Genomic DNA, 24399 nt, shown 5'->3' with positions numbered 1-24399 from the left:
GGTGATGACTCTGTGTTGAAGACAGCGTGTCGCATCCTCGTCAACGACAAATCCTCAATCCATTTTGTTTGCTACCCAATACAATTAAATTTGGTAATATGAGTAAGTGTGGTACAAGGTCAAACACTTTTCGAGAATTGAGAAATACTGCAGCTACCTGACTGCCATGATCCATGTCTGTCAGGGTGTCATGTGAGAAAAGTAAGAGTCAGGTTTTCCAGGACTGGCATTTTCAGAGTCTGAACTGATTATAGTTGAGATCTATATTCCTAAAGGGAACTTTCAACTTTCCAGCACTGTGTGCACTGAGTTGAAACTTCCTGGCAGATTAAAATTGTGTGCTGTACTTGCTACCCAATGATCAGTAACTTTTTCTTCCAAAGACAAATCAGTTTTGCTTACATGTTTTTTTTTCAGTCCTCTCTTTTTATCATTTTTAAAACTTGAAAATTTTTCACCAGCAACCCTGAATATGATATGAGGCTAATGTCCATTTCCATGTTTCATAGGAAATTACTGCAACAGTCTCATCGTTAATTTGCTATAACTGTACACTTTTTCATTCACATCTATTATTGAGATGAAGTCAAGAGACAGTGCAAAAATGATGTGGAAAGTCTTCTGTGAATAGTGAGCAAATCTGCATTGTTAGGAAATTTTCTGTATGCCCTACTGGTAACTGAACACAGAGGCAAGCCTTCAGCAGCTGACACTCCTACTTCCTAAACTTCCTACATCTCTTGCATACCTTGCTGGACTAGCACTACTGAAAGAAAAGAGTGCTAGGCCAGTACGGTACACAAGAGAGCATCTGTGAAGTTAGGAAAGTAGTTGAGAGGTAGTAGTAGAATTAAAACTTCATAGATTGATTTCGCCTACATAGATCAGTAGGTAACAGCATTGTACACAAAAGGCAAAATCCATGTTTTCCCAATCTGGCAGATTGTTACTCATCAACTCAGTGTGGAATTCCTGACAGAAAAACCAGAATTATTCTTACTTCATTAAGTAAAGCAAAGCTGTCCTCAACCTGAAGGTCCATTCACACGCCACAATCCTTTACTGCATGTGGACCTGTTGCGAGAGGTATATCCTTGTTTTCCTCTAACCTCTGAACCTTTCTTACCCAGAGAATTATAGGGATGCCTACAGTTTTAATGTGGACTCTGAGACATGGAGCAACTAGTTATGTTTCACTTTGACACATCATTGCCAGATATGAAAGAAGTGATCAGTGACAGAAAAAACCTCAATGACTGAATGTGGATAGAACTTCTGACCTTTAGATTTGTAGTCTGGCACATACTAACAGAGTCTATGTTAGGATTTTTCCAAAAGAATGAGTTTCTCATAACCAAAAGTTAAAAATAATTCATACACATAAGATCAATGGGCCTTAAATACTGAAATCACACAGGTTACTAAATAAACATGCTAACAAACTTTCTTTCTTGTTGTCATATTCTTTCTGCCCAATGAATCACTAAGTAGGGCACAATGCTATCACTTCAAAAGACAATGTATCAGAAACATTTGTCCTCACAAGAATTCTGGCAGGTGTAGGTGCAGAATAACAGTAAAATACATAAACTGTTTGAAATATAATAATAATAATAATAATAATTATTATTTTTCTTTGTTTATTATTATTATTATTATTACTATTATAATTTGTTTACATCGATGCTTACTATTTTGCTTTAGCGTAACTTTCAAGAAATTGAAATAATGAAAAATGCAGCATTTGCTCTGAAAATTTCAGATGTCATGGTACTGATTTAAGAACTAGAATAACAACAGACTCTCTCAACTTTGACAACAGCATCATTTAGACAATATAAAATCAAAGTGAGCACTCACCAGACTAAGACTGTGAACAAAACCCTGCAGAGTATTGTTATGTGTGTGTGTAAATGGTAGGAATGCCTTTTCTGCGTACACTCGAGAAGTCAATATTTGTTACTTTTTTTTCTAGTGGAGGGTCTTTTCATTTTCGGCTTGCCCTACTAGGCTTCTTGTGGTTTACCACTTCTACCTTTGGACACTCAAACATTGTTGAACAGCAGGCACAGTCAGCTTGTGAATGTGTCCTTTTCCTGGTTGAAATGTTCTCTATGGGCAATAACGTCACAAGCCCATCCCTGTGGGCAGACCCTCATCTGAGCAATGGAAAAGGTTTCCTGTATTAAACACAGATTGTAATTTTGGGATTTCTTGCCATTTCTGAGTCATTTAGTTTTCAGACTACCTCATTCCCTGAAAGTAAGCTGATAACCATGGAAATTGATATAAGTAAAAATATAATCACTTTTACTAAAATGCACGGAGGCCTGGCAGGAAGGCCACAAAGCCATTTACCAGCTTGCAACATGGCATTCACATCAATGAAGGAATTGTACTTGTGCTTTTTCAAACTTCTTACAGTTTACCTCTTTGGAAAACATACTGCTGACACGGACCAATCAGGAAATGTCAATGATTGCTACAGTGAGAATAAAGGTCATGTGCAATGCATTACTCATCATGTAATTGATGAGTCATGAAGAAATTTATTGTCGTCAGAATACAAATCATACAGAAGTACATTAAGCTGCTTTTTAGTGCTGCACTCAGCACTTTTGCCATGGTCATAGAACACAATAAGTAAAATAACCATTCAGATTCATTCGTCACAAGATTACGCTATTAGTCAATTCAGAAAAGTTATAAGTTATCTTCATGGTAAAGTTTCATGTTGGTGAAAGGCTGGAGGTAATAGCTACTTAGTTGAAGGCTGGCAATTTGGTGGAAATGTATCATACAGTCTTTTGTTTGGTAAATGAGATGGGATATCAATGTAGAGAATGCCTGAAGACATATGGTCTCACCTTGGTTTCTAAAACACTTGCTACAGCTTTCAGGGTAATAATTGATACCCATTAGAGAATATTTGTTATTTAACTGACAATTAACAAGTGTTTTAGTTCTATAAAATCATTTCCATGTCTTTCAACAATGCAAATGACAGACTAAATTTCTGAGTTTGAACCATGCCTGTAGGTGCTACCGTGCCAGTGTCTGACTTTTGTCAAGTAGGAGAACATACATTCCAAAACTAAACCATGATACGTGTGAATTTCATTACCACACACTGTTCAGAGTTCCTTCAAGCCAGGTCACAAATATTTTTCCCGCATTTATGATGAGGCCAAGAAATTCTTATTATTTATGTAGAAATTATCAATGCATTTGATCAAAATCTATTCTGGCCCCCTTTGATTAATTCACTGTTACTAAGAGCAACACAACAAACAAGCATTCTCTGTGTAATGAAATGATCTGTAAGTTTTGTCAAGTGAAGGTAACTGGTTTTGTGTTCTTTATGTGCCATACAAGCATCTATTACTCTTGACGCAAGTCTCATATCATCAGTTTACACAATTTAACTTTATACACTTGAAGAAATGGATGTGTTATTGACATAATAAACTGAGGCACCGTTAAAAAGTTTGGAAAGACACAAATGAGAAACACCAAAACTGCAGGAGTGATATAAACTACTTCTTTATTTTTGAAAACATAGCATATTATAGACTGTCCCTTACACATTGGACAGTGAAAAGATCACATACCAGTATTACATCAGGGGCATAGTTCTGTTAAGTTTGTGCACAGCCCAAGTGTTTTGCTATATTGTACATTAAGCCAACCACTGGTAGCTTAATGAAATTTGGCAGAGTTCTGTGGTCTGTAAAACAGCTCTCTTACAACACACCACTCTGAACAAGAATAATAATGCACTTGAATTTCACTATTGTTGCATATGATATACAACACACTCTTCACATTTGAGGCCAGAATGTTGACTGGTATGGACATAATACATCACAGTAGCTCTGAAGAATTTATGCACCAACACATCAGTAAGTTGTTTTCCTGAAGTTTTCAAGTCTAGGAAAATTCAATGATTCAGTTCAGACACATTCAAATTTGTTCCATGAAAGATCAATGAACTACAGTTTTGGCCAGTGGTGTTAACACAAATTTTTCTCTAGATGGAAAGGAATACTGTGCATGAACTCAAAAGTATGTATTCAATCACCTACAAACACAAGCAAAATGCAGTCACATGTATCATTCAAACTTTTCTGGGCTGTGTGTTAAAATTTTACTGTCAAACTACACATTCCTTTGTTCCTTTCTTATGGACCTTGAATAAGCTCTTTCATTAATATGATATAAAAACTTTTTTTCTTTTTTTTTTCTTTTTTTTTTTTTTTTTTTTTTACAGAGGATGAAGATTGTTTTCATCAGAATCATTGAAATAAAAAGGCCTCAATGAGTGAGACTATTATACTATATACACCTCCGAAATATCTTGTGCAATATAACAATAAAACAACAGACATATAAGTATCTATAATATACTCACATCTCATTATTTAATGCTGAAAATAAGTTCCTTTTACTGAACATATACAGTTACATATAAGAAGCAATTAATAATTTATTTTCAATTAGAAGAGCTAGGCACTGCACTATTACATAAACTGAAAAATCATTGAGACCTCTGTCTCTGAAAATTTAAATCTGAATAAATTTGTCAAACATAGCTGCACATTAAGGAAAGTAAAATAATTAGAAATAAATACACATTTGAAGAGCACAGTAAAAATATTTGACAAATAACCTTCACATTTATTTCAGTTTACTACCAGCCAACAACAGTAGCACATTCCTACACACATAAATTGTATAAATGTAAAACCAGATGTGCAGTGCTGCCAAACAAATACACAAAAAAGAACAACTGAAATATGTGGGAGTATAAAACAATGGAAGTTTTCAGTCTCATGATGCGCAATTAACAGTTGTTGATAGTTTCTTAGGTGTTCTGCACAATATATTATTCAACACTTCAAGAAAACAGCTGACAACCATATTTTGTTAGATTTTTTGGGAATTTATAAGAGTAGAGGGGAGAGAACTGATCTGTTAGAGCGAGTATTAACACAAATATTAAAATTAAATGCCATTTCTGAAATGTAAAGAATTAGTTGGCTGTTCTTATATTTTTGATAATTATTAAAGAGCTGGTGGTATATGCACTAAATGTTTCTTCTTTTGTAGTTATACAAAACCCACAAGATGAAGTAATTTACAGGTTCGAGTTGAGAGAAGCACATTAAAAGTCAAGCAATGACATGTACAGAATGAGCTGATTTTTCTTAAACTTATTTATGAGCCAGAGTCATCTGAACTAAATGTTCTTTCTTTTATAGTTACACAAATCCCACAAGATTAAGTGATTTAAAAGTTCAAGTTGGGAGAAGCACATTGTTAAAGAAGTTCAGAGCTGTCTCTGGAATTTGTATCTCATCTCTTAGGGTCCTGTAATTTATTCCCCTCAGTAATGTACCTATATCTTCCTAACTATTTTCTGCAAAATTGCAAAGCTTGTGTCCTTTGTTCTTGATCGACACAAGAAAAGACTTTTGTGGCATTTTTAGCCCTCCCTTCAACAAATATGGTTGAAACAATTGTTTTCCTATTGTTCATAACTTTTGTTTTTCTTGATAATATTTAATCTTGAAATTATAGTTAAAAATAAACAAACAAAACATTTACAACACAGGGTACTGAGAGTAAGTATCAGACTAAAAATGAACAGTAAAATCAAGCAGGTAGGATAGAAATCGTTCAGTAAACAGAAAATTTGTATAACAATCAAATTTATACCTTCAGCCTTCAGGAAACAAATGCTCTGGATAATAAAGCACCTTTGTAATTAAAGTTTCTTTTGTAATTGTGTAACACACCCCACAATGACTATGAGATGAGCTCACATGTATTCTCTCTATCAAGTTAATTTATATGCTACTATATGGAGATATTTGTGCAAGGTGGTCTGTTATTGATTTCCTTATTTGTGTGGGCATATAACAAACACCATTTGATCAACAAATCACAGAAAAATGGATCCATGATTCTACACTACACAATGTTAACAGCATATGGAGTTTACAGATTTCTGAAAGTGCAGAGAAACACTAACTACTGAAGTAAATGAATTTTTCTAAAACCACTGCTTTAAGGAACAGAAGGCTGATCATTTGAAATAAGTACTTGGCACCTACAAAAGTGAATTGGGTCCAGTGTGTACAGGCAAATAACTGCAGCTGCAAGCCAACCAACATGGATGTTGGTTTTAAGTAGTTTTCCAGTCTGTATATGAAATGCTTCATATGTTTTCAGATTCTATTTTAATTTCAGCCACAGATGTGCACATTATATGATTCACAATTGGGGAGAGAGGGCAAAGAATTCTTCCATTGTTCATACTATGATTTTAGAAATAAAGTTTACTTTAGGTGGGCTCCACAAGAATAGAAGTAGCTTACAAACAGAGTTAGACCTTGATGTAAAGCAAGAATATGCTCCTAAAGGAGGAGGAGGAGGAGGAGGAGGAGGAGGAGGAGGAGGAGTAGCTTGTGATAGTGGTACAGATTAAGAGAGAATAAGATATATTAAACTTGTAACTCATGGTGTACAAAGATGTTACTTTTATTGTTTAATTCAATACTTTTCAACAAATTTAACCAGAATGAAAGTAATGAGATTTGTGAACCTTCTTGTTAGATTCACACCTGACAATGCAAAAGCCAAGAAAATAGGCACTGCTTCCTAGCTGCAGAAAAAGCAAGAAAGCTGCAAATATGATACAGTTATTAACTGTCAGGCATATCCACTTGAATGTTTTCTTGCCAAGGAAGCACATGGGGCAATACAGTGAAAAATAATTGTTTGGTAATCATTTAGAACTGGGTTCAAATCTGCTTCCAGATTACGGGTTTTTATGGATTCACCAAATCATTAAACATTATTGCCAAGACTTTTTGTTATAATAAGACAATAGCTGATAACATTCCTCAGCATTGAAAACACTGAACTTGGACTGAATCACTGGTGAATTCAATACTGATGGAACAGTTAGAATCTGGTATTATTTCACAAGACTATTAATATAGATTATAGTTAAAGCCTGCTGCCTATAAATGAAACTGTTCACAAAAGTTATGGAGGCAGGAGACATTAGAAAACTGTATCATTACAACTTGTCCAGAGTGCAGGGAAGCTGGTTAGCAATAAAAGCTGAAATTAAAAAGAAAAGCAAGTTCAGTTATGTGCAAAGCAAGAAACCATATTCAACATTATTATTTGTATTATACAGGCTCATGGGACAATTTCTCTCACTGCTTCAGTTCTGCACTGATTTATCCTTTAATCTCATTTTTCACAACAGTCCCACACACACCTTCACTCTGTAACAAAAGGAATGTTTAATTTGTTAGAGCATCACTACAACACTGAATCATCAATTCCTGCCTACACTTTGCTTTGATACATATATTTGTTTCTGACTTTTTAATTTTGATTAATCTTTTTCCTTGATTTCCTAGCTTGGTGATGAATAAAGATGGCCTACCTATCATTGCTGCATTATACAGTGAACAATACTGCCTTCACTATTTGGAGCAGAAACTCCCATCACAGAACTAAACATATGTGAAGAAGTAAAATGCAGCAATAAGCAGAGGCATTCTCACATTCAGCTTATGCTAAGCAGGACTGTTGGGCAGAAGGGGCAATTTTCAGTGGTCAGTTATGGGAAATAGCTATTGCTACTACAGACATAATAACCACAGCCATTCAATTTGTGACCAGAAATAGCCCATGGGGCACATATTAACTTTGTGATCCTGTTTATCATATAACAAAATCTTGACATATTTGTGTCATAGATCTGACATATGTATCACAGATGTATGTCTACAGTATAATCTCTATATACACACAAACTTAACACAGAGTTACACATACTTGCTCTTGTTAAAGCAGTATTACAGATAAATAAATAAACTGTCAAGAGAAATAAATGAGATATTTCAGAAAACAAATTTTCAGACATGTATTATATGCTAGGCAACTTCCTCTCTTAAGTCTCCTCTTCATTTATATGGTGGCTTTCTGATAAACATGTATAACATACAGAACAGAATATAAATTTACTACACCTCTGTTGAAAAGTTTGTATTATTTCGGAAGTTACTTTTTTCTCACAATTATCATAACAACATTGATTGCTATATTGTTATGTTTAGGTTTAACAAACTTTTCCATTTACACTGTTATACTAACACTTTACATCTTTCCAGTTATGGTGACAGCTATAACTGATATAGCCATAGGAACAAATATCAGAAAATCGTAAAAGAGTGCGCATTAGCACCTAGTGATACTAAAAACTAACAACAGGAGGAAGACATTAAAAGAAATAGGAAGAATTATTTATGTTAATAGTAACAATTCGCTTTTATTCTTGTACAACACATATTCTCATGAGCTAAGAATTTCCAGGGGATGAAAACCTGGTACAGTGTAAGTTATATTCTTCAATGAAAAGTGTAAAAGTCCTTGCTGTCTCAGCATATTCATTGACAGATCTCTCTTCTTATTACTTAAGCGCACACACTTCATAAAGACAAATGCTCCTCTTACACAAACCAAACTTCAAATAACTATTTTGTTCGTAAGAATAAATATGTTTTATTTAGGACTGTATAACAGAAACTGAATCCATTGTGCAAACAAGTTAATGATTCACTGCTTTGCTCAGTACTATCTGCCATCAAGATTGGAAGTGATCAAAGGCATTTGAAACAACAGAAAGTCACTCTATTTCTTCCACATTTAAAATGTTAGTTATAAAATTTTAAAATGGTACGTAGCTGAGATACAGGTGAAACCACAGACTTCATAATTTCAAGGTACAATACAGTTTTTCTTAAAACTGTTCACAAGGTTACAAATCATAGAATTTGATTAGTTTATTGAAATTATTCAGTTCATCCTTGTCATCTGAAGTTCATCCTTGTCATCTATAGAATGAACTGCTATTCCAATCACATGGGACCGGCAGAGGTAGGTATTAATAAGTTTTCTTATTCTGATTCCCAAAGAGATTTCTGTATTATTTTCAGTTACCTACAATATATTTTGGATAAATTTTACAATAATTTTCTCTCAACAACCAAAGCACAATATGGAACTACAAAGGGTAATAATTACATAACAATGAAACAAGGTTATTGTACAGAAATAGTCACAGCAACAATTCAAAACTTTTATTAATGACAGGCAGGAATCCCAGACATTCTAACTGAAAATGTCATATTCTGTTGACCTCAGTGACTGAACACCATCCAACTTAATAAAATCATGGTCAATGCTGATTTGCAGCTGCAGTCTTAAAACAGTAATCCATTCAATTTACTACATACCATTGACATAAAACAGTACAATCAAGTTTCTGTATTTGTACAATTCTGGTAACTTCACCTACTCTACTAAAAGCTTTTGTTTAACCACTCCCATGTATTTTCATTCTTAGAAAAATATTCAGTCATACATGCATCACATCTAACATTTGGAGAGAAGACAGACAGACGGACAGTCATAAAACAGGCAGACAGACATACTTGCATGTGTGCACATGAATGTGCATGCTCACACACCTCCAAGCACACATATGTGCATTCAAAACACACACACACACACACACACACACACACACACACACAGAGAGAGAGAGAGAGAGAGAGAGAGAGAGAGACTCAATGTACAAAGTTGTGTACAGACATTTCAGTCACACACATGAATTACAGAGGAAAAAATTGAAACAGTAATACAACTATAGGCCAGCTGCCATGAAAACTCAAAAAATTCTGCACATAGAGATCCATCAACATATATTTCTGAACAAAGCCTTGTGGCAGATCTTAAAAATCACAGTACTGAAGCCTGTCATGAAATTTACAGTGGAGACTTTAGAAGCTCCCATAAGATACAAAACCATGTCTCTAGCACATTGACGAGTTTTGGCATTATATACCCTGTGATTATTTTCAAACACAACATAAGATTAAACAAAAACAAAAAACAAACAGGCAGTCAAATAACAACACACCTGTTATTTTTGTACAAGTTATAGTAATTTTTAACAGTATCACATTAAAAAAGCTATGCATCCATACTGCAATGTATTAGTAGATCTTCATAAAGTTAAATATAAATTTTAGAATACAACAAACACTGGATTACATGCACACATCACTGAATTTATCATTCTCTTCTTTGTCACTACATACAAAATGCACATATAACTGTTGTTAGATTGCAACTGTTTCTTGAAAAGTCCTCTTCTTACTGTTCATTATTAACATAACTATCAAAAACTACCAAACCCAATATCCATTCTGTCCTGTTTTAATCGATCAAGCATGTGATTTGGGAGGTAGCTCGGTTGAGGATAGGTACTGTTTGAGTACGGGGACGGGTATGGATAATTTGGACTTGGCACATGCAAGCTGTGAGCTGGAGGATACTGAAAGCTACCCCCAGATGCTCCAGCATACGGTGGAGCACTATGAGAGTACTGACCATATGGATATGGCAAAGAATGTGTTCCCATGCTCATGGGGTTGTGAAGTCCCACAGGTGATCCCAGAGTTCCCATCGAACTGCCCATACCACATGCTCGTTCCATTATTCCACCACTCATTCCATTGCCAAACATTCCATTTGCACTACTCACTACATGACTGGCCATTGGGTGTGGTGCACCAATTAGATTGGGGTACGTATTAACATTAGAGTTCATTGGTGCATAGTTGGAAGCTAAGCTGCTGACAGAGAATGAACTAGAAACTTGTCCTCCTGCTTCATGATTCACTGCTGTACTGCTGTTTGCAAGTGATGTTACAGAAAAGTTCATGCTTCCATTACTATGATGCAAACTATAACTGTTTGATGTGCTGACAGAGTAGTTTGAACCAGAGCTTGTATAATGTGGACTATAATTATTAGAATTGTGACCGTTCGCTGCACTGTACTGTTGACCACTTGAATAGCCTCCAAGGTACCCTGAGTTGTCATTAAACTGAGTGGTAGGAATATGGCCATTGCTGAACTGCTCTTCAACATTACCGTTTCCAATTGTACTATGAGGGGCCTCACCATCTGCAATACTTGGAATTTGATCTACCAAAGATTCAAGCCCTGATAAACTTTTGGATGATACATCCTGGTTTAAATTTCTCTTTGAATTGTATTCTGTCCCTGTATAACCTAAAACAGAATGGTTATCTGGACTTGTCTGGAAATTTCCATAATTTGGGTAACCTAGATTATTGGAATCATTGGGAGGTGCAGGACTTGAAAACCGACACTCAGTGGGATTTTGGTTATTTTCTCCCATTACCTCTTCCTTTGATGTTCTAGCCGCACTTTGCTGCCCATCATTTGTTTCCTCTGGCATGCTACTTGGAGGTTCAAAGTCAGGAGGTGCCAGACTTGGAGAAGTTGGTGATGGAGATCCTAGATTATGTTCAGACGAAATTGCTGCACTGATTTCAGATGAAAGATCAGAGTGAGTGAAGGACTGTGACGGTGGCTGAGGGGACTGTGTATAATGCTGCTGTGATGGAACAGGTGAGTGATGATAATTAGGAATTTCTGATGGTGATTGCGAAGGGTGTTGGGAGTACGAATGAGAGTGTCCTCCATATGAAGGTGAGAAATTCTGTTGTCCATAGCTAGATGGTGACTGAATAGGGGGAGAGAAACAATTATTAGAAACTGTTGTTGATGAATTTGTATGGTCAATAAGGCCATTAGTATTTGGAATTACATCCTCTGTTTTAATTTTTTTTGGCCTGCCCCTTTTCTTCTTTGGCACTTCACAAACATTGTTAGGCTCTTTCTTCGGTGCTTCGGCACTAGGTTTTTTTACTTCAACACAATCTGATTTAATCTTCTTTGGCCTTCCTCTCTTCTTCTTAGCTGGTGGCTGATCTTCTTTTTTCATGACTGCATTACTCAGATCAGTCAGCTCATCATTGGCAGGAATTCGTCCATAACCATAGAAACTGTGCTCATCCTTAGGCTCATCTTTCAGTTCCGGTTCAAAGTAGTTCTTCAGCTTAGAGTCTGTGAAAACTACCTCTGTTTCATCAAGGTCTGTAATTATTCCATTGAGATAATCTCTGAATTTCTTGAGAGCAGCATAAAAAGGAACCTTATCAGCAGCACGAGGAAGCTGTGCACATCTGGCACTTGATGATGGCATCACCCACATATACTGAAACAAGTAAAAAACAAAGTATATTAATGTGAGAACTATCCATAAGCCCAGAAATACTGTGTTCGGACTACCATAATTGTTATCAGTGCTGTAGCAGATTCACCCAAAATCTTTAGTTACTAATTACAGTTGAAGGCAATCAAAGCATTAAAATCAAAAATAAACTTTTAAAGCTTCAAACCATTTACAACAACCAAGTTCATATTGTCAGTGCAGAAACAATATTGTGCAACTGATTTTTCCAGACTTTGGTCAGCTGGTGTACTTAAATCAGCACAGCTGCTTTTACTGCAAGAATGGCACACTTTCTCTTCTTTACAATGAAAATGACGCTGAAAGAATTTGAAGTAAGTTCCACCAGGATGTATTTTAAAACTGTACTTTATTAAACACTACTAGTTTTCAGCATGACTCATTCTCGAGTTTATTTCATCTACATCTATATCCCACTAGTTCCCTTATGGTGTGTGGTGGACTGCACATTGTGTATCAATGTCATTTCCCCTTTTCCTGTTCCAGTCATGTCTGGTTTACCGAAACAATGACTGCTAGTAAACCTCTGAGTGGGCTCAGATCTCTCTAATTTTACCTTCATGGTCTTTTCATGAGTGATACATATGAGGAGCCTGACTCTTTTAGGAACATATGCTCTAAACATTTCAACAGTAAACAATACTGTGATACAGAATGCTTCTCTTCCCGCATCTGCCACTGCACTCAGCATCTCTGCATTGAGTATCTTTGTGATATTTTTGTGCTTACTAAATGAACCCATAATTAAATATGCTGCTCTTCTTTGGATCCCCACTATTAACTCTGTCAATCCTATTCAGTACAGATCCCAGACTGATGAGCACTATTCAGGTATTGGTCAAATGAAAGTTTCATACGCTCTGTGGGCGGATTACATTTCCTGTGGGTTCTTCAGATGAATCTCAATCTGGCATCTGCCTCACCTGTGATTAGTTTTATGTAGTTATTCTACTTTAAATCACTCCATACGCACACTCCTACATACTTTATGAATGCAACTGCTTCCAGTGATTATTCTACTATCATGTAACCAAACAATGAGTCTTTCTGGCTATTTATCCAAACAATAATGAGTCTTTCTGGCTATTTATCCAAACAATAATGAGTCTTTCTGGCTATTTATGCTTAGTATGTTACATTTGTTTATACTGATGGCTAAGTGTCAATCCCTGCACCAAATATTGATCCTCTACAGGGCTTCCTGCATCTTGCTACAATTTTCTAGCATTGTGACTTCTTTGTATACAACAGCATCATCCACGAAAAGTCTCATGGAACTTTCAATGTTAGCTACTATGTAATTTATATAATTATATTTTGAAACATTCCTTTGGGGCACACCAAAAGTTATTTTCATGTCTCATGACTTCTCTCTACTGAGAATGACATGCAGTGTTCTGTTCACTAGAAACTCTTCAATGCAGTCACACAGCTGATCTGATACTCTGTACACTCATATTTTGTTCATTTATGCGGCAGTGGGGAACTGCGCTGAATGTCCTTCAGAAGTCAAGGAACACAGCATCTAACTAGCTGCCTGTATTTAATGCTTTCTGGTTTTGATGTGGACTGGATTTCACATATCCATTGTTTTCAGTACTAGTATTTATTCTCCTGTAGGTGATTTTCGGTCTCCAGAAATAACATAATACACGAGCATAAAACATGTTCCAAAATTCTACAACAGATCAACATCAGAGATATAAGCTTATAGTTTTGTGCATCTGTTCAATGACCCTTTTTTGAAAACCGAAATAATCTGTCCTTTTCTCCAGTCATTAAAAATGATTCACTCCCCCAGAGACCTACAACACACACTGGCTAGAAGACGGGAAAGTTCTCCTGCATACTCTATGCAGAATTAAATTGGCAACCCAGTCCAGCGACCTTTCCTCTGTGTGCGATTTCAGTTGCTTTTATATCTGATGGTCACTTATTTTGACGTCTGCCTTTTGTCATTCGTGTGACAATTTAGAGGTGGATACAGTTTTAGAAAAATGCATTTAATATTTTGGTATTTTCTGTGTCATCCTCCATTTCAGTGGCACTACAGTCACAGAATGTCTGCACATATGGCTTTGATCTGTTTAATGATTTAGCATATGACCAAAACTTATAAGGATTTTCTATAAAGTCAGTGAACAGAATTTACTTTTGAGTTTGTTGAATGTTTCACATATGGCCCTCTTCATGCTAATTTTGGCTTTGTTTAGTTTTTGTTCATCTGTGAGGCTTCAGCTACTTTTGATTTGCAGCGCAGCTGTCTTAACTTTCATAGCAGGTTTCTTAACATGATGGTCGAATCACGGAGGGTCTTTTCCATGCCTCACAACTTTGGGTGGCACATACCAATCTAAAGCATATTGAACTTTGTCCACTGGCATTCAACACTGACAGTGCTGGAGATGAAATTTTCATGTTGACCTATACGGTGATCTAAAATCTGTTTCTTGTCACTCTTGCAAAAGAGAAATATCTTCCTACCTGTCTTTGTATTCTTATTTGCAACCATATTCAGAGGTGTTCTAACAGTTTTATTATCGCCAATTCCCTGTTCTACACCAACCGAGATGAAAAATTCATGTCTATTTGTCACCAGCATGTGACAAAAGCTGTGGATACACCATCTTTGTCAAACAGAAATCATGCACCATGCAATTTTCTATAGGGAGGTGACAATGTCAGAATACAGTAGTGAAATGCAGGAATATCTGCAGAGGATCAAGGTTGGTACAGTGACTGGCAGATGTCAATCACTCTCAAAAACAAACTCCACTTTCATATGCAATTCTGAAATGAGCAACAATTTCTTTCTAAAGCCTTGACTCAAGAACTGCTTTCTAATACAGAATGATATATACCATGTGATATCAGTGTGCTGCGGCTGTGTATGCTTATGCATTTATGCGGAAAATCAACACAAAGTATGCTACACAGATTTCTTCGATAATAATACATGAGACTTGAGCTTCTCCCAGCATATTAGATGTTTGTATATCTTACGTTAATGCAGACAGGTAACATCCCTGAGAACTGCAGATATTTAGATAGGTGAACACCCTCTCATTTTCCAGGTACAAATGCACCAACAGATCACTGTGACTGTATAAACAGAGTGGAAGCTTATGCCTAATTATGCTTGGAAATCTGCTCTCTCCTCAGTTTAGCAGAACATGGACAGAATTAGTGGTACTTGCTTACCTGTTGTCAGTTAATGTTTCACTATCATTAATGTCTGATGTTGGTCATCTTTGGCTGTGTAGTGATGTTAATTGTTGACTGTGTGTACTCTGTTGTTCTTCAGCCACTTTTTTGGTTTCAGTGTCACTACAACTCTATGCATCAAGGGTTTAGATTTGTACCTTGAAAATGACAAACTGTTCAACTGTCAAAATACTAGTAGTTGTTGATGGCATTACTCAGCTGCACACTTATAAGTTATTTGAATAGCCAACTAAACAACTTACTAAGTACTTGGACATGGCTCAAAAAATTACTTAGAAATGATCACATTTGGCATGCTGGTAACAGCTTTGTTGGTTTCAGGTGGTTTCCCATAAATTTGTATATGAAAAATACAGAAGACATGATAAGTATTTGCAAAAATAATTATAAAATTCACATATTCATGCTCACAAGAAGTGTGCCTTATGAATTTTTGGATGACAAGAAGAAATCTTAAAATGTTCTTGGGTATTTAGCCATCTGGTGTCCGTTTGGACAGTGCAGCTGTCAGTACTTGTAGTAAAATGTTGTAAGATATATGTAGTTAAAACTAATAAGGTATATTTAAAAACCATTCTCTATCATTGTCCACTTTGAACCACTTGACCTTATGCTTATTCAATATGTCTTTTCCACATTTTTCTGTCACTGACTACCATCACTCATTCTTTTTTTGTCAACTCCCTCTTTACATTCTCTTTACAAATAGGACCTTTCCATTTATCAGGTGGCTCCCTTGTTTCTGGTTCATCCAGTGCTCTTCTGCACATCTCTGTGCACATTTCGCCTTGTGGCATGCTCATCAGATTTCTTGCTCAGAGGGGTTTAGTTTTATTCAAAATGATGGGTTGAGTACTGACCAAATAAATACTTGGTTGCCATTTTTTAAAATGACATTCTATATTTTTCACTTTTCAGTAACTTTACTGGGTCAAATATATATGTACAAAATTTTTGTAAAACCACATCCACCTTTTGATCATCTGTCTTTCTGTTATTTGGTGTTTCACGTACACAGGGAACATATAATGTCATTCTATGTATTTTATCACACATCTGTTTGAAACAACATCTTTACAGAATCCATATAAAAGTAATAACTGCAACAAGCAAGTATCCGTAATGCATAACATTTTCCACACATTCTTTTACATCAAAGTTTTTGAAGTTGTACCAATACACTTATGATAACACTCCACGACAAACAGATACTATAATTAAATTTTCCTCAAGACATTTAGGTCTCATCATTATCTACAATAACGATAATTATTTACAATCATTCTCTATGATGTTGACGGAATCTGAAGAAATGAATTAAAATTTGTGCCACAGTCAGGCCTCAAACATTGGTCTTCTTGCTTACTAGGCACAAATGCTAACCATTACACCACCACAGCAGTATGGTCAACATTGCTGCATGAACTACCTAAGTCAAATGCCCTCCCCAACACAAACTTCAATTCATATCTTCAGCTTATTTTCCCCCTACATTGTCACTACTGCCAGGGCTCTCTAGTATTGGAATAGCATCCCAGTGTTGGATGTAATGGGGAAGCCCTGTACCATAGGTAATCTTATAGATCTTATAATTAAATTTTCCCCAAGACATTTAAGTATCATCATTACTAGAGATAAAGTAGCTTCCATCATTACCATAGTTCAAGAGAAATCTTTAGAGAATGTGTAACTTCACAAAGATAGTGTTGTGTTGTAGTGCACTTTTGGGATTCCTGTGGCACATCCGTTATTTGTAGAAACCACAGAGAAAGAAACAATTTGGTCATGTCTGGCTTGGGCTACCTTCATGATGTTATGGAAAGATGTTCAGTGTTACATGAATGCATCTACAGCACAGACAATTAAGCACACAATAATACTGTCAGAGTGTGGACATGTCCCATACTAAACTGGTTTCACAGCATGGCTAAAGTACCATTCACTGGTTACCCTGGCATCTAAGAAAAATGGACCAACAATTTCCATGATTTGACATCATTACCAATACACTTACTTTTCATCACACTCACTTCTATTTCATGTACTGCGTGTGGTAGGGCTGTGACAAAGCACATTCAGCAGGATGGTGGTTCAAGTCCCCATTCAACCACCTAGTTTCAGGTTTTGCATTAGTTCCCTAAGACTTACAGCAAATGCCGAGATGTTCCTTTGAAAAGGACACAGATTTCCTTCCCCAATTCGAACTGGTGTCCCAGGTCAAATGACCTCAGCGTCAATGGGGCTTTAAACCCTAATTTTTCTTCCTTAGTATTTCTTTCATGTCTGCTTCTCACAGATGTTCTTTCACCCAAATACAAACATCCTTTGGCACTGAATGATCCACTGCTAGCAGAACTGTGATCACAAGTTACTGTAAAAGCATGGTCTTTTTTGTCTATCCATTGAACTATATCATTGACATCTTCTTACATCCATTGACTAGCAATTTCATCAAAGCTAGGACTGTTAAAACTGACAGGTTCCTGTGAACACATTTTGTACTATACTAAAGAAAAATGGTATGTAGATTGACAAGGCATGGTCTAGGAGACTACAACGTATGTCCAAACAAACTAGAAAGTGACAGTGCAATGAACAAGAAAATCTTGTAGAATTCGTGATTACAGAAGGGCATTCTGCCAGAACTGACCATGGAAAGTGAGTTAGAAAATTTTTCCGCAGTCTGAGAGACCACACGTCATGAGTTAAGGGCTAATTTGGAGTGTGTCCTCTCTTTGTCTTGATGACAGCCTGTATGCTACTGGGAACACTTTCAATGAGGTGTCTGAATTTTGGTAGAGGAATGGCAGCCCATTCTTTCTGAAGAGCTGAAACCAGAAAAGGTAGTGGCACTGGACGCTGGGACCTAGAGCGAAGTTGATGTTCTACTTCATCCCAAAGGTGTTAAAAAGGATTAAGGTCAGGACTCTGGGCAGGCCAGTTCATTTTTAGGTATGTTATTGTTCACAAACCATTACCATGCAAATGCTGCTTTATGATAGGGTGCATTGACATGCTGATACAAACAATCATTATCTCCAGACTGTTCCTCTACTGTACACAGTATACAATGCTGTAAAATTCCCCTCCATTTAGCGTTTTTTAAAAGTTTTTAACCAACATGGTTGGGAACATCAGTGATCTTACTTGTGATAATTACTTATGAAGAAACAGTCACGATCACAAAATATCATTTAAAATGACCGGTATCGGCACATACAGTAGGCCACTTCCAGATTGACTGCACCATTTGCTGAAACTGGTGACATGTTGAGCATCTGCACAATAAGTGCTCTGCTCTTGACAACAGGCAGCTGCTCAACACATCACCAGTTCCAGCAGATGGTGCAATCACTCTCAAGATGGCCGAAAGCAATTATTTTAAATAAATGGTATTTTGCAATCATGACTGTTTCCTCACAAGTAGTTTTTTTAAGTGTGATGAGGGAGCTGCACCCTAACCATGACAAACACCCCTATACCATACCATCATGTCCTCCATACTTCACTGTAGGCACAACATATGACAGCAGGTAATGTTCTCCAGGCATTTGCCAAACCCAAATGCTACCATCGGACTGCCAAAGGGAATAGCGTGATTCATCACTCCAAATCACTTGCTTCAAGTCATCCACTGCCCAGTGGCATCACGTTTTACATCACCTCTAGCATTGCTTAGCACTGACTACAGACATGTGGTTTATGAGGAGCTGCCCAACCATTGTACTCATTGTTTTTAACTCCCTACAGACAGTCATTGTGCCAGCTGGACTGATGGTAGCAATTTGGAATTCACAAGTGATTCTTTCTGCTGATTGTGTGTGAATTTTTAAACCAAGCTCTCCAGTGCTTGATGGTCCCTGTCTGTCAGTACATGAAGCCTGCCTGATCTCAGTTTAGCTGTGGTTATTCCTTCGTGTTTCCACTTCACAGTCACATCATCAACAGCTGGTGTGGGTAGCTTTTTGGAAGGGCTGAAATGTTCCTAATGGATCTGTTACTCAGATGATGTCCAATGATTAGTTTTACGTTCAAAGTCACTGAGCTCTCCTGACTCACCCATTCTGCTGTTACTGTTACTCCACTGACGACAATACTCCTTACCTCCTTTCACACTGACAGGTCTGCCCCTCGTGATAACTAATGGTCAATACGGCATTACACAGCAGTGTCTTTTGAATAAATAGTGTATGCACAGACCTATAGATTTATCTAACTGCTGAAAATTTGCTGTAGAATCAGCGGATATACTTTCTGGTTATGTATCATGATTTTTTATTCACCCAAAATAAAACTTCTCTGTAAGCTTAACATGGATTCTACAAGCTCAAGTAATATGGAATCTGGATTGGTCTGTCTGTCCACAAGATCCAGAAGGCTGTACACAGTGGAGCCCAGGATGTTGCCACAGCTCATACTTCCGCACTGTCACCTGATAAATAAAATATATGCCTATGGGATAGTGGAAAAGTGGACTGAAGTCTTCCTGACTAATAAAGCCTAGCATATTGTTCTTATGGGGAGCTATTTCCACACATGAAGCTAAGTATCCTGTGTAGCACAAGAAGTGTGATGGGGCTGCTGCTTTTTACAACATCTATAAAAAACCTCATGGAAAACAGTTCAAAGCCTCCGAGGTGTTCAAAACATTATTTTAAATAAATGGAAGTTTTATGAGATTGTTAGTATAGACAACCAACAGATAGTGTCATATCAAATCAACAGAATGCAGAAACGTATACTTAGAAATTCAACCAATCTAGTCACGGGACATAATTCTGACTCGGAGAAATCATGTATGAGGTTCCCCAAGGCTCACGTTTAGGTCCACTATTGTTCTTCATATATATAAATAATCTTCTGTCTAATATACAACAAACAGAATTAGTTCTTTTTGCGGATTCAGTTCTGCAGATCTAGGGGTACTACACCAATGGTAAGTGTAACATATGGTGAGGAAATAATAAATAGGGTGGAAAATTCAAAATTCTTAGGAGTCCATATTGATGCGAATTTAAATTGGAAAAAAAGCGCATTTTGGAACTCCTAAAACAACTCAGTTCAGCCACATCCACACTTAGAATCATTGCAAATCTTGGAAGGGGACAAATCAGTAAGTTGGCATATTTTGAATATTTTCATTCAATAATGTCATATGGAAAAATGTTCTGGGATAACTTATCTTTAATAACAAAAGACTTCATTATGCAAAAATGTGCCGTAATAACATGTGGTCACCCACAATCATCTTGTAGACATCTGTTTAAGGAGTTGGGTATTCTGAATACTGCTTCACAGTATATTTATTCCCTCATGAAGTTTGTAGTACATAATCCACTACAGTTCAAAATGAACAATGAGGTACATAATTACAATACCAGAAGGAAAAAATGACATTCATTACTCCACATTTATGTTGTCTTTAGCAAAAAAAGGAATACACAATGCTCCAACAAAGATTTTTGATCACTTAGCCAGTGATATAAAATGTCTGACAGACAGAAAAATGAATTGTATTACAGGGAGGTCACATAAAAAATTGTTACGACATGCAACGCTTGGCGAAAACTTGAATATGACAAGTAGAGGCCAGACCCTACAACAAACTGATTTTGATACACTCTGCTATACTAATTTGAGAATGCTGAAAATAGCCCCTGTGGAAGGATTGAGGTCTCAATGCTTCCATTTTGGACCAAGTGGAGCCATCAGGCTCCTCAAAAATAAGGAAATTTTATTTACATATATCAAGTTGCAACCAAATAGTTACCAAAAAATCAAAGACTTAGTGATTTTCATCCATTGTAGATATACTCTGGGGGAAGATCCCCTGCTGATATTGGCGGTGGCCATATGGTAAATGACCTGCATTCATATCATAGTCAACAGTGCACTTCTTAGGATACATTTCACTTTGTGGTGAGATATGACAGCCAATTCGAAATTTACACACTGTTATTTTAAATGAAATATTTTTTATTGTGAACAAAGAAAAAAGTTAGTAGCATATGTGCCTTTGGTGGAGACTAAAGGTTTTCTTGTGGTTTTTACCCCTCATATATTACCCTTTTTTAGGGGAATATGAAGATGAAAAAACAATCACAAGTGTTAAATCATTATTGCTGGCGTATCTCTCTCTTTCCCTCTCTCTAGCAATGAGACAGGGCCATTTCTTTCTATGTGATTACTGAAATTTTCAGATGAATACACAATTATTATCAGATGTCAATTAGAGAGCATAACAAATTAAGGTACCATAAATATTAATACAATTTTACTAAACTAAGTGTCTGTACATATGAAATATTACCTAACAAAAATTACATCAGAGAACATAACTGCTTATATGGTGAATGCCATTAGACACCCTTGAAGGTTTACCATGACAGGAAGAACATGAGGAGTCTTCAAGAAACAAGTGGCAGAGAGGGAGTAGAGATGATATTTTTGTGAGAAAACACAGAAAAAAGTAAATTAATAAATACATACAACACAGTATACAGTCTGTGCCAATGATCAAATGTGTCATCAAAGTCTAGTACAGTGCAGCCTGAAATGTATGAATAAAATTTCCTCATTTTTTATTAGTCTAATGATTCCACCTGGTCCAAAATGGATCCCGCATCATGAAATCTGACCACAATTTTTTAATGGAAGTGTAGTGGTCTACACCTATTCACAGAAGCTGCTGTTCAAGTTCCCCATTGATTAATATGTTAAAGTTCATAGGGGGGGTGGGGGGTGGGGTGGGGGGGGGGGGGGGGGGAAGGGTAGGTTGCAAGGTCTGGCTCCTCTTTCTGTGCCTCAACATTCAAACATTTATAATGTAATGTGTGTAAATATATGAAAAACTATATCACTGACAATCATCACAGGAATCAGTCACAACTATCAAGTATATGGGAGTATCCGTCTGGGCAATTTAAGGTGAAACAACCATATAAATCTAACCATGAGGCAGACAGATCACACACTGAAATTTCGTGGCAGAATTTTGCAGAGGTGCAATTCATTAAACCCTCGTTTGAGCAATTCTTATGTACTGTTCATTGGCATGAGACACCTTAGTGTCAAAGGAAGAGCTAGAAAAGATTCAAAGAAGATCTACATGACTGTTGTGAGTTTGTTTAATGTTCATGATACTGTCACAGAAATTCTCAACACTTTCCAATGAAAATTTCTGAAATAAATAACAGTGTGCACTGCAGAGAGTCTACCCCTAAAAACGTTTCAAGAACTTCCTGACCACGGGAGAAAATTAGAAGGATTTGAGTGTATGTGGAGGGCTACTAACAGTCTTCCTACTCACATACCAACTGCAAATGGAAACATACCATCCACAAATGGAACAGAAAAGGGGGAGAGGGGTATAATTCTGGTACAGTCATGTATGGTGCCTAGCATAATACAGATGAAAATGCAGAAAGCCCAAAAGAACATATCCCACTTGGCAGACCCCAACAGTAAGAGTATAGTTTGTGATACAAATGATTGGTATTGACAGTTTAGGTGGTCAAGGGGCAATTTTGCCAGATGTGGTGTAAGGCATGACAGTCTCTACAGCTCATGTGACTTGGTGGCAAAAGTAAAATATGTGACAACACACAGGTTGTATCTGCATACATCAATTTGCTGGTTCTAACATACATATCAACTCAAAAAACTGCAAGGAACTATTCAGTATCTAGTATGCTAAAATATCTTAAAGTTATTTGTTAACACTTTCAAATGGACAAGCAAACTATGTTCCTAATATTGCAGATTTTCAAAGTTTTTGTTTTAATTGTTTAGCAAACATACAGGAAGCTCTTTTACCTTATTACTCAGTTCTCTAATATTTTGATGAAATAAGCTAACTTTACTTTTCCGTGCATCATTAAGAATCGTGTTGAGTTGTTCTACTATTTTCACTTCTTTCAAAGGAGGTTGCCTGAATCCTGATTATAACCTGAAAAAGATGCTCCTCTGACAACAGTAACGATGGGGATCTTACGATGTGTGATGGTGGCCCCCTCCCCCCATATGTTATCTGCAAGAAGCTTAGCCAATCTGTTTTTCCCTCTCCTACTCAGCTGCAGGCCATGTTTAGTATGAGTATATTCCCATCTCGCAATTGTAGCAACTGGCACTGCACTCATATGAGGTTTTGTTTCAGTCAGCAGCAGCCTGCTCAACTCTGTATTCACAAAGCTCACAGCAATGTTTACCCAGGGCTGGTCATAGTGCTGCAGGACCTCCACAAAACTCAAATTTGTGTGCGCGAGTTTTGTTTCACATCATCCATGTTTTTGAAATCTTGTTTGAGATACCACATTATGTTTGAGCTCAGAATGTGTTCTGAGATTCTACAACAATTGAATGTCAGAGATATTTGATGGTAGTTTGGTGGATTACTTCTCTGCTACCCTTCTCATAGACAAGTGTGGCCTGTGCTTTCTTCCAGCTACTTGGCATGGTTTTTTATCTGAGGGATCTACAATAGATTATAATTAACAGAGGGGCTAGCTGGATACGAAAATCTGATATGGATTCCATTGGACCCTGGGGCTTTGTTCAGTTTTAACAATTTCAGCTGTTTCTCAACACCACTGAGACTAATATCAATGTCACTTATCTTTTCAGTGGTATGAGAATTAATTTGGGGCAATATTCCTGGTTTTTCCTTTGTAAAGGAACATTTGAAAACAGAGTTGAGCATTTCTGCTTTAGCTTTGCTACTATCAGCTTTAGTTCCAGTCTTAGTCACCAAGGACTGGACACAAACTTTGGTGCCAATAATAGCCTTTATGTATGACCAGAATTTCTTTGGGTTTTGTGAAAGATCATTTGACAATATTCTGCTACAGTAGTCACTGAAGGCTTCCTGCATTGCTCTCTTGACTTCAAAATTCATTTCATTCAGTATCTCTCCATCTATAGCTCTAAGCTTTGTTTTATACCTATCATGCCGTAGTCTCTCT

The 24399-nt window shown here is 36.7% G+C and overlaps 1 protein-coding gene across 2 annotated transcripts in view; it reads right to left on the bottom strand.

The window, feature by feature from the left end:
- Nucleotides 1–3527: 3527 nt before the first annotated feature.
- LOC126469769 (uncharacterized) overlaps nucleotides 3528–24399 on the bottom strand; it is a 235830-nt gene continuing 214958 nt past the window's right edge. For both annotated transcript variants that reach the window (XM_050096995.1, XM_050096996.1), the window contains exon 7: nucleotides 3528–12178. In XM_050096995.1, the coding sequence (XP_049952952.1) occupies nucleotides 10268–12178 (1911 nt within the window). In that variant the 3' untranslated portion in view covers nucleotides 3528–10267. The remainder of the gene's footprint in view (nucleotides 12179–24399) is intronic.

Source organism: Schistocerca serialis, chromosome 3 (genome assembly GCF_023864345.2).
Source record: "Schistocerca serialis cubense isolate TAMUIC-IGC-003099 chromosome 3, iqSchSeri2.2, whole genome shotgun sequence".
Classification (NCBI taxonomy): domain Eukaryota; kingdom Metazoa; phylum Arthropoda; class Insecta; order Orthoptera; family Acrididae; genus Schistocerca; species Schistocerca serialis.
This window is presented reverse-complemented; position numbering and strand designations above follow the sequence as displayed.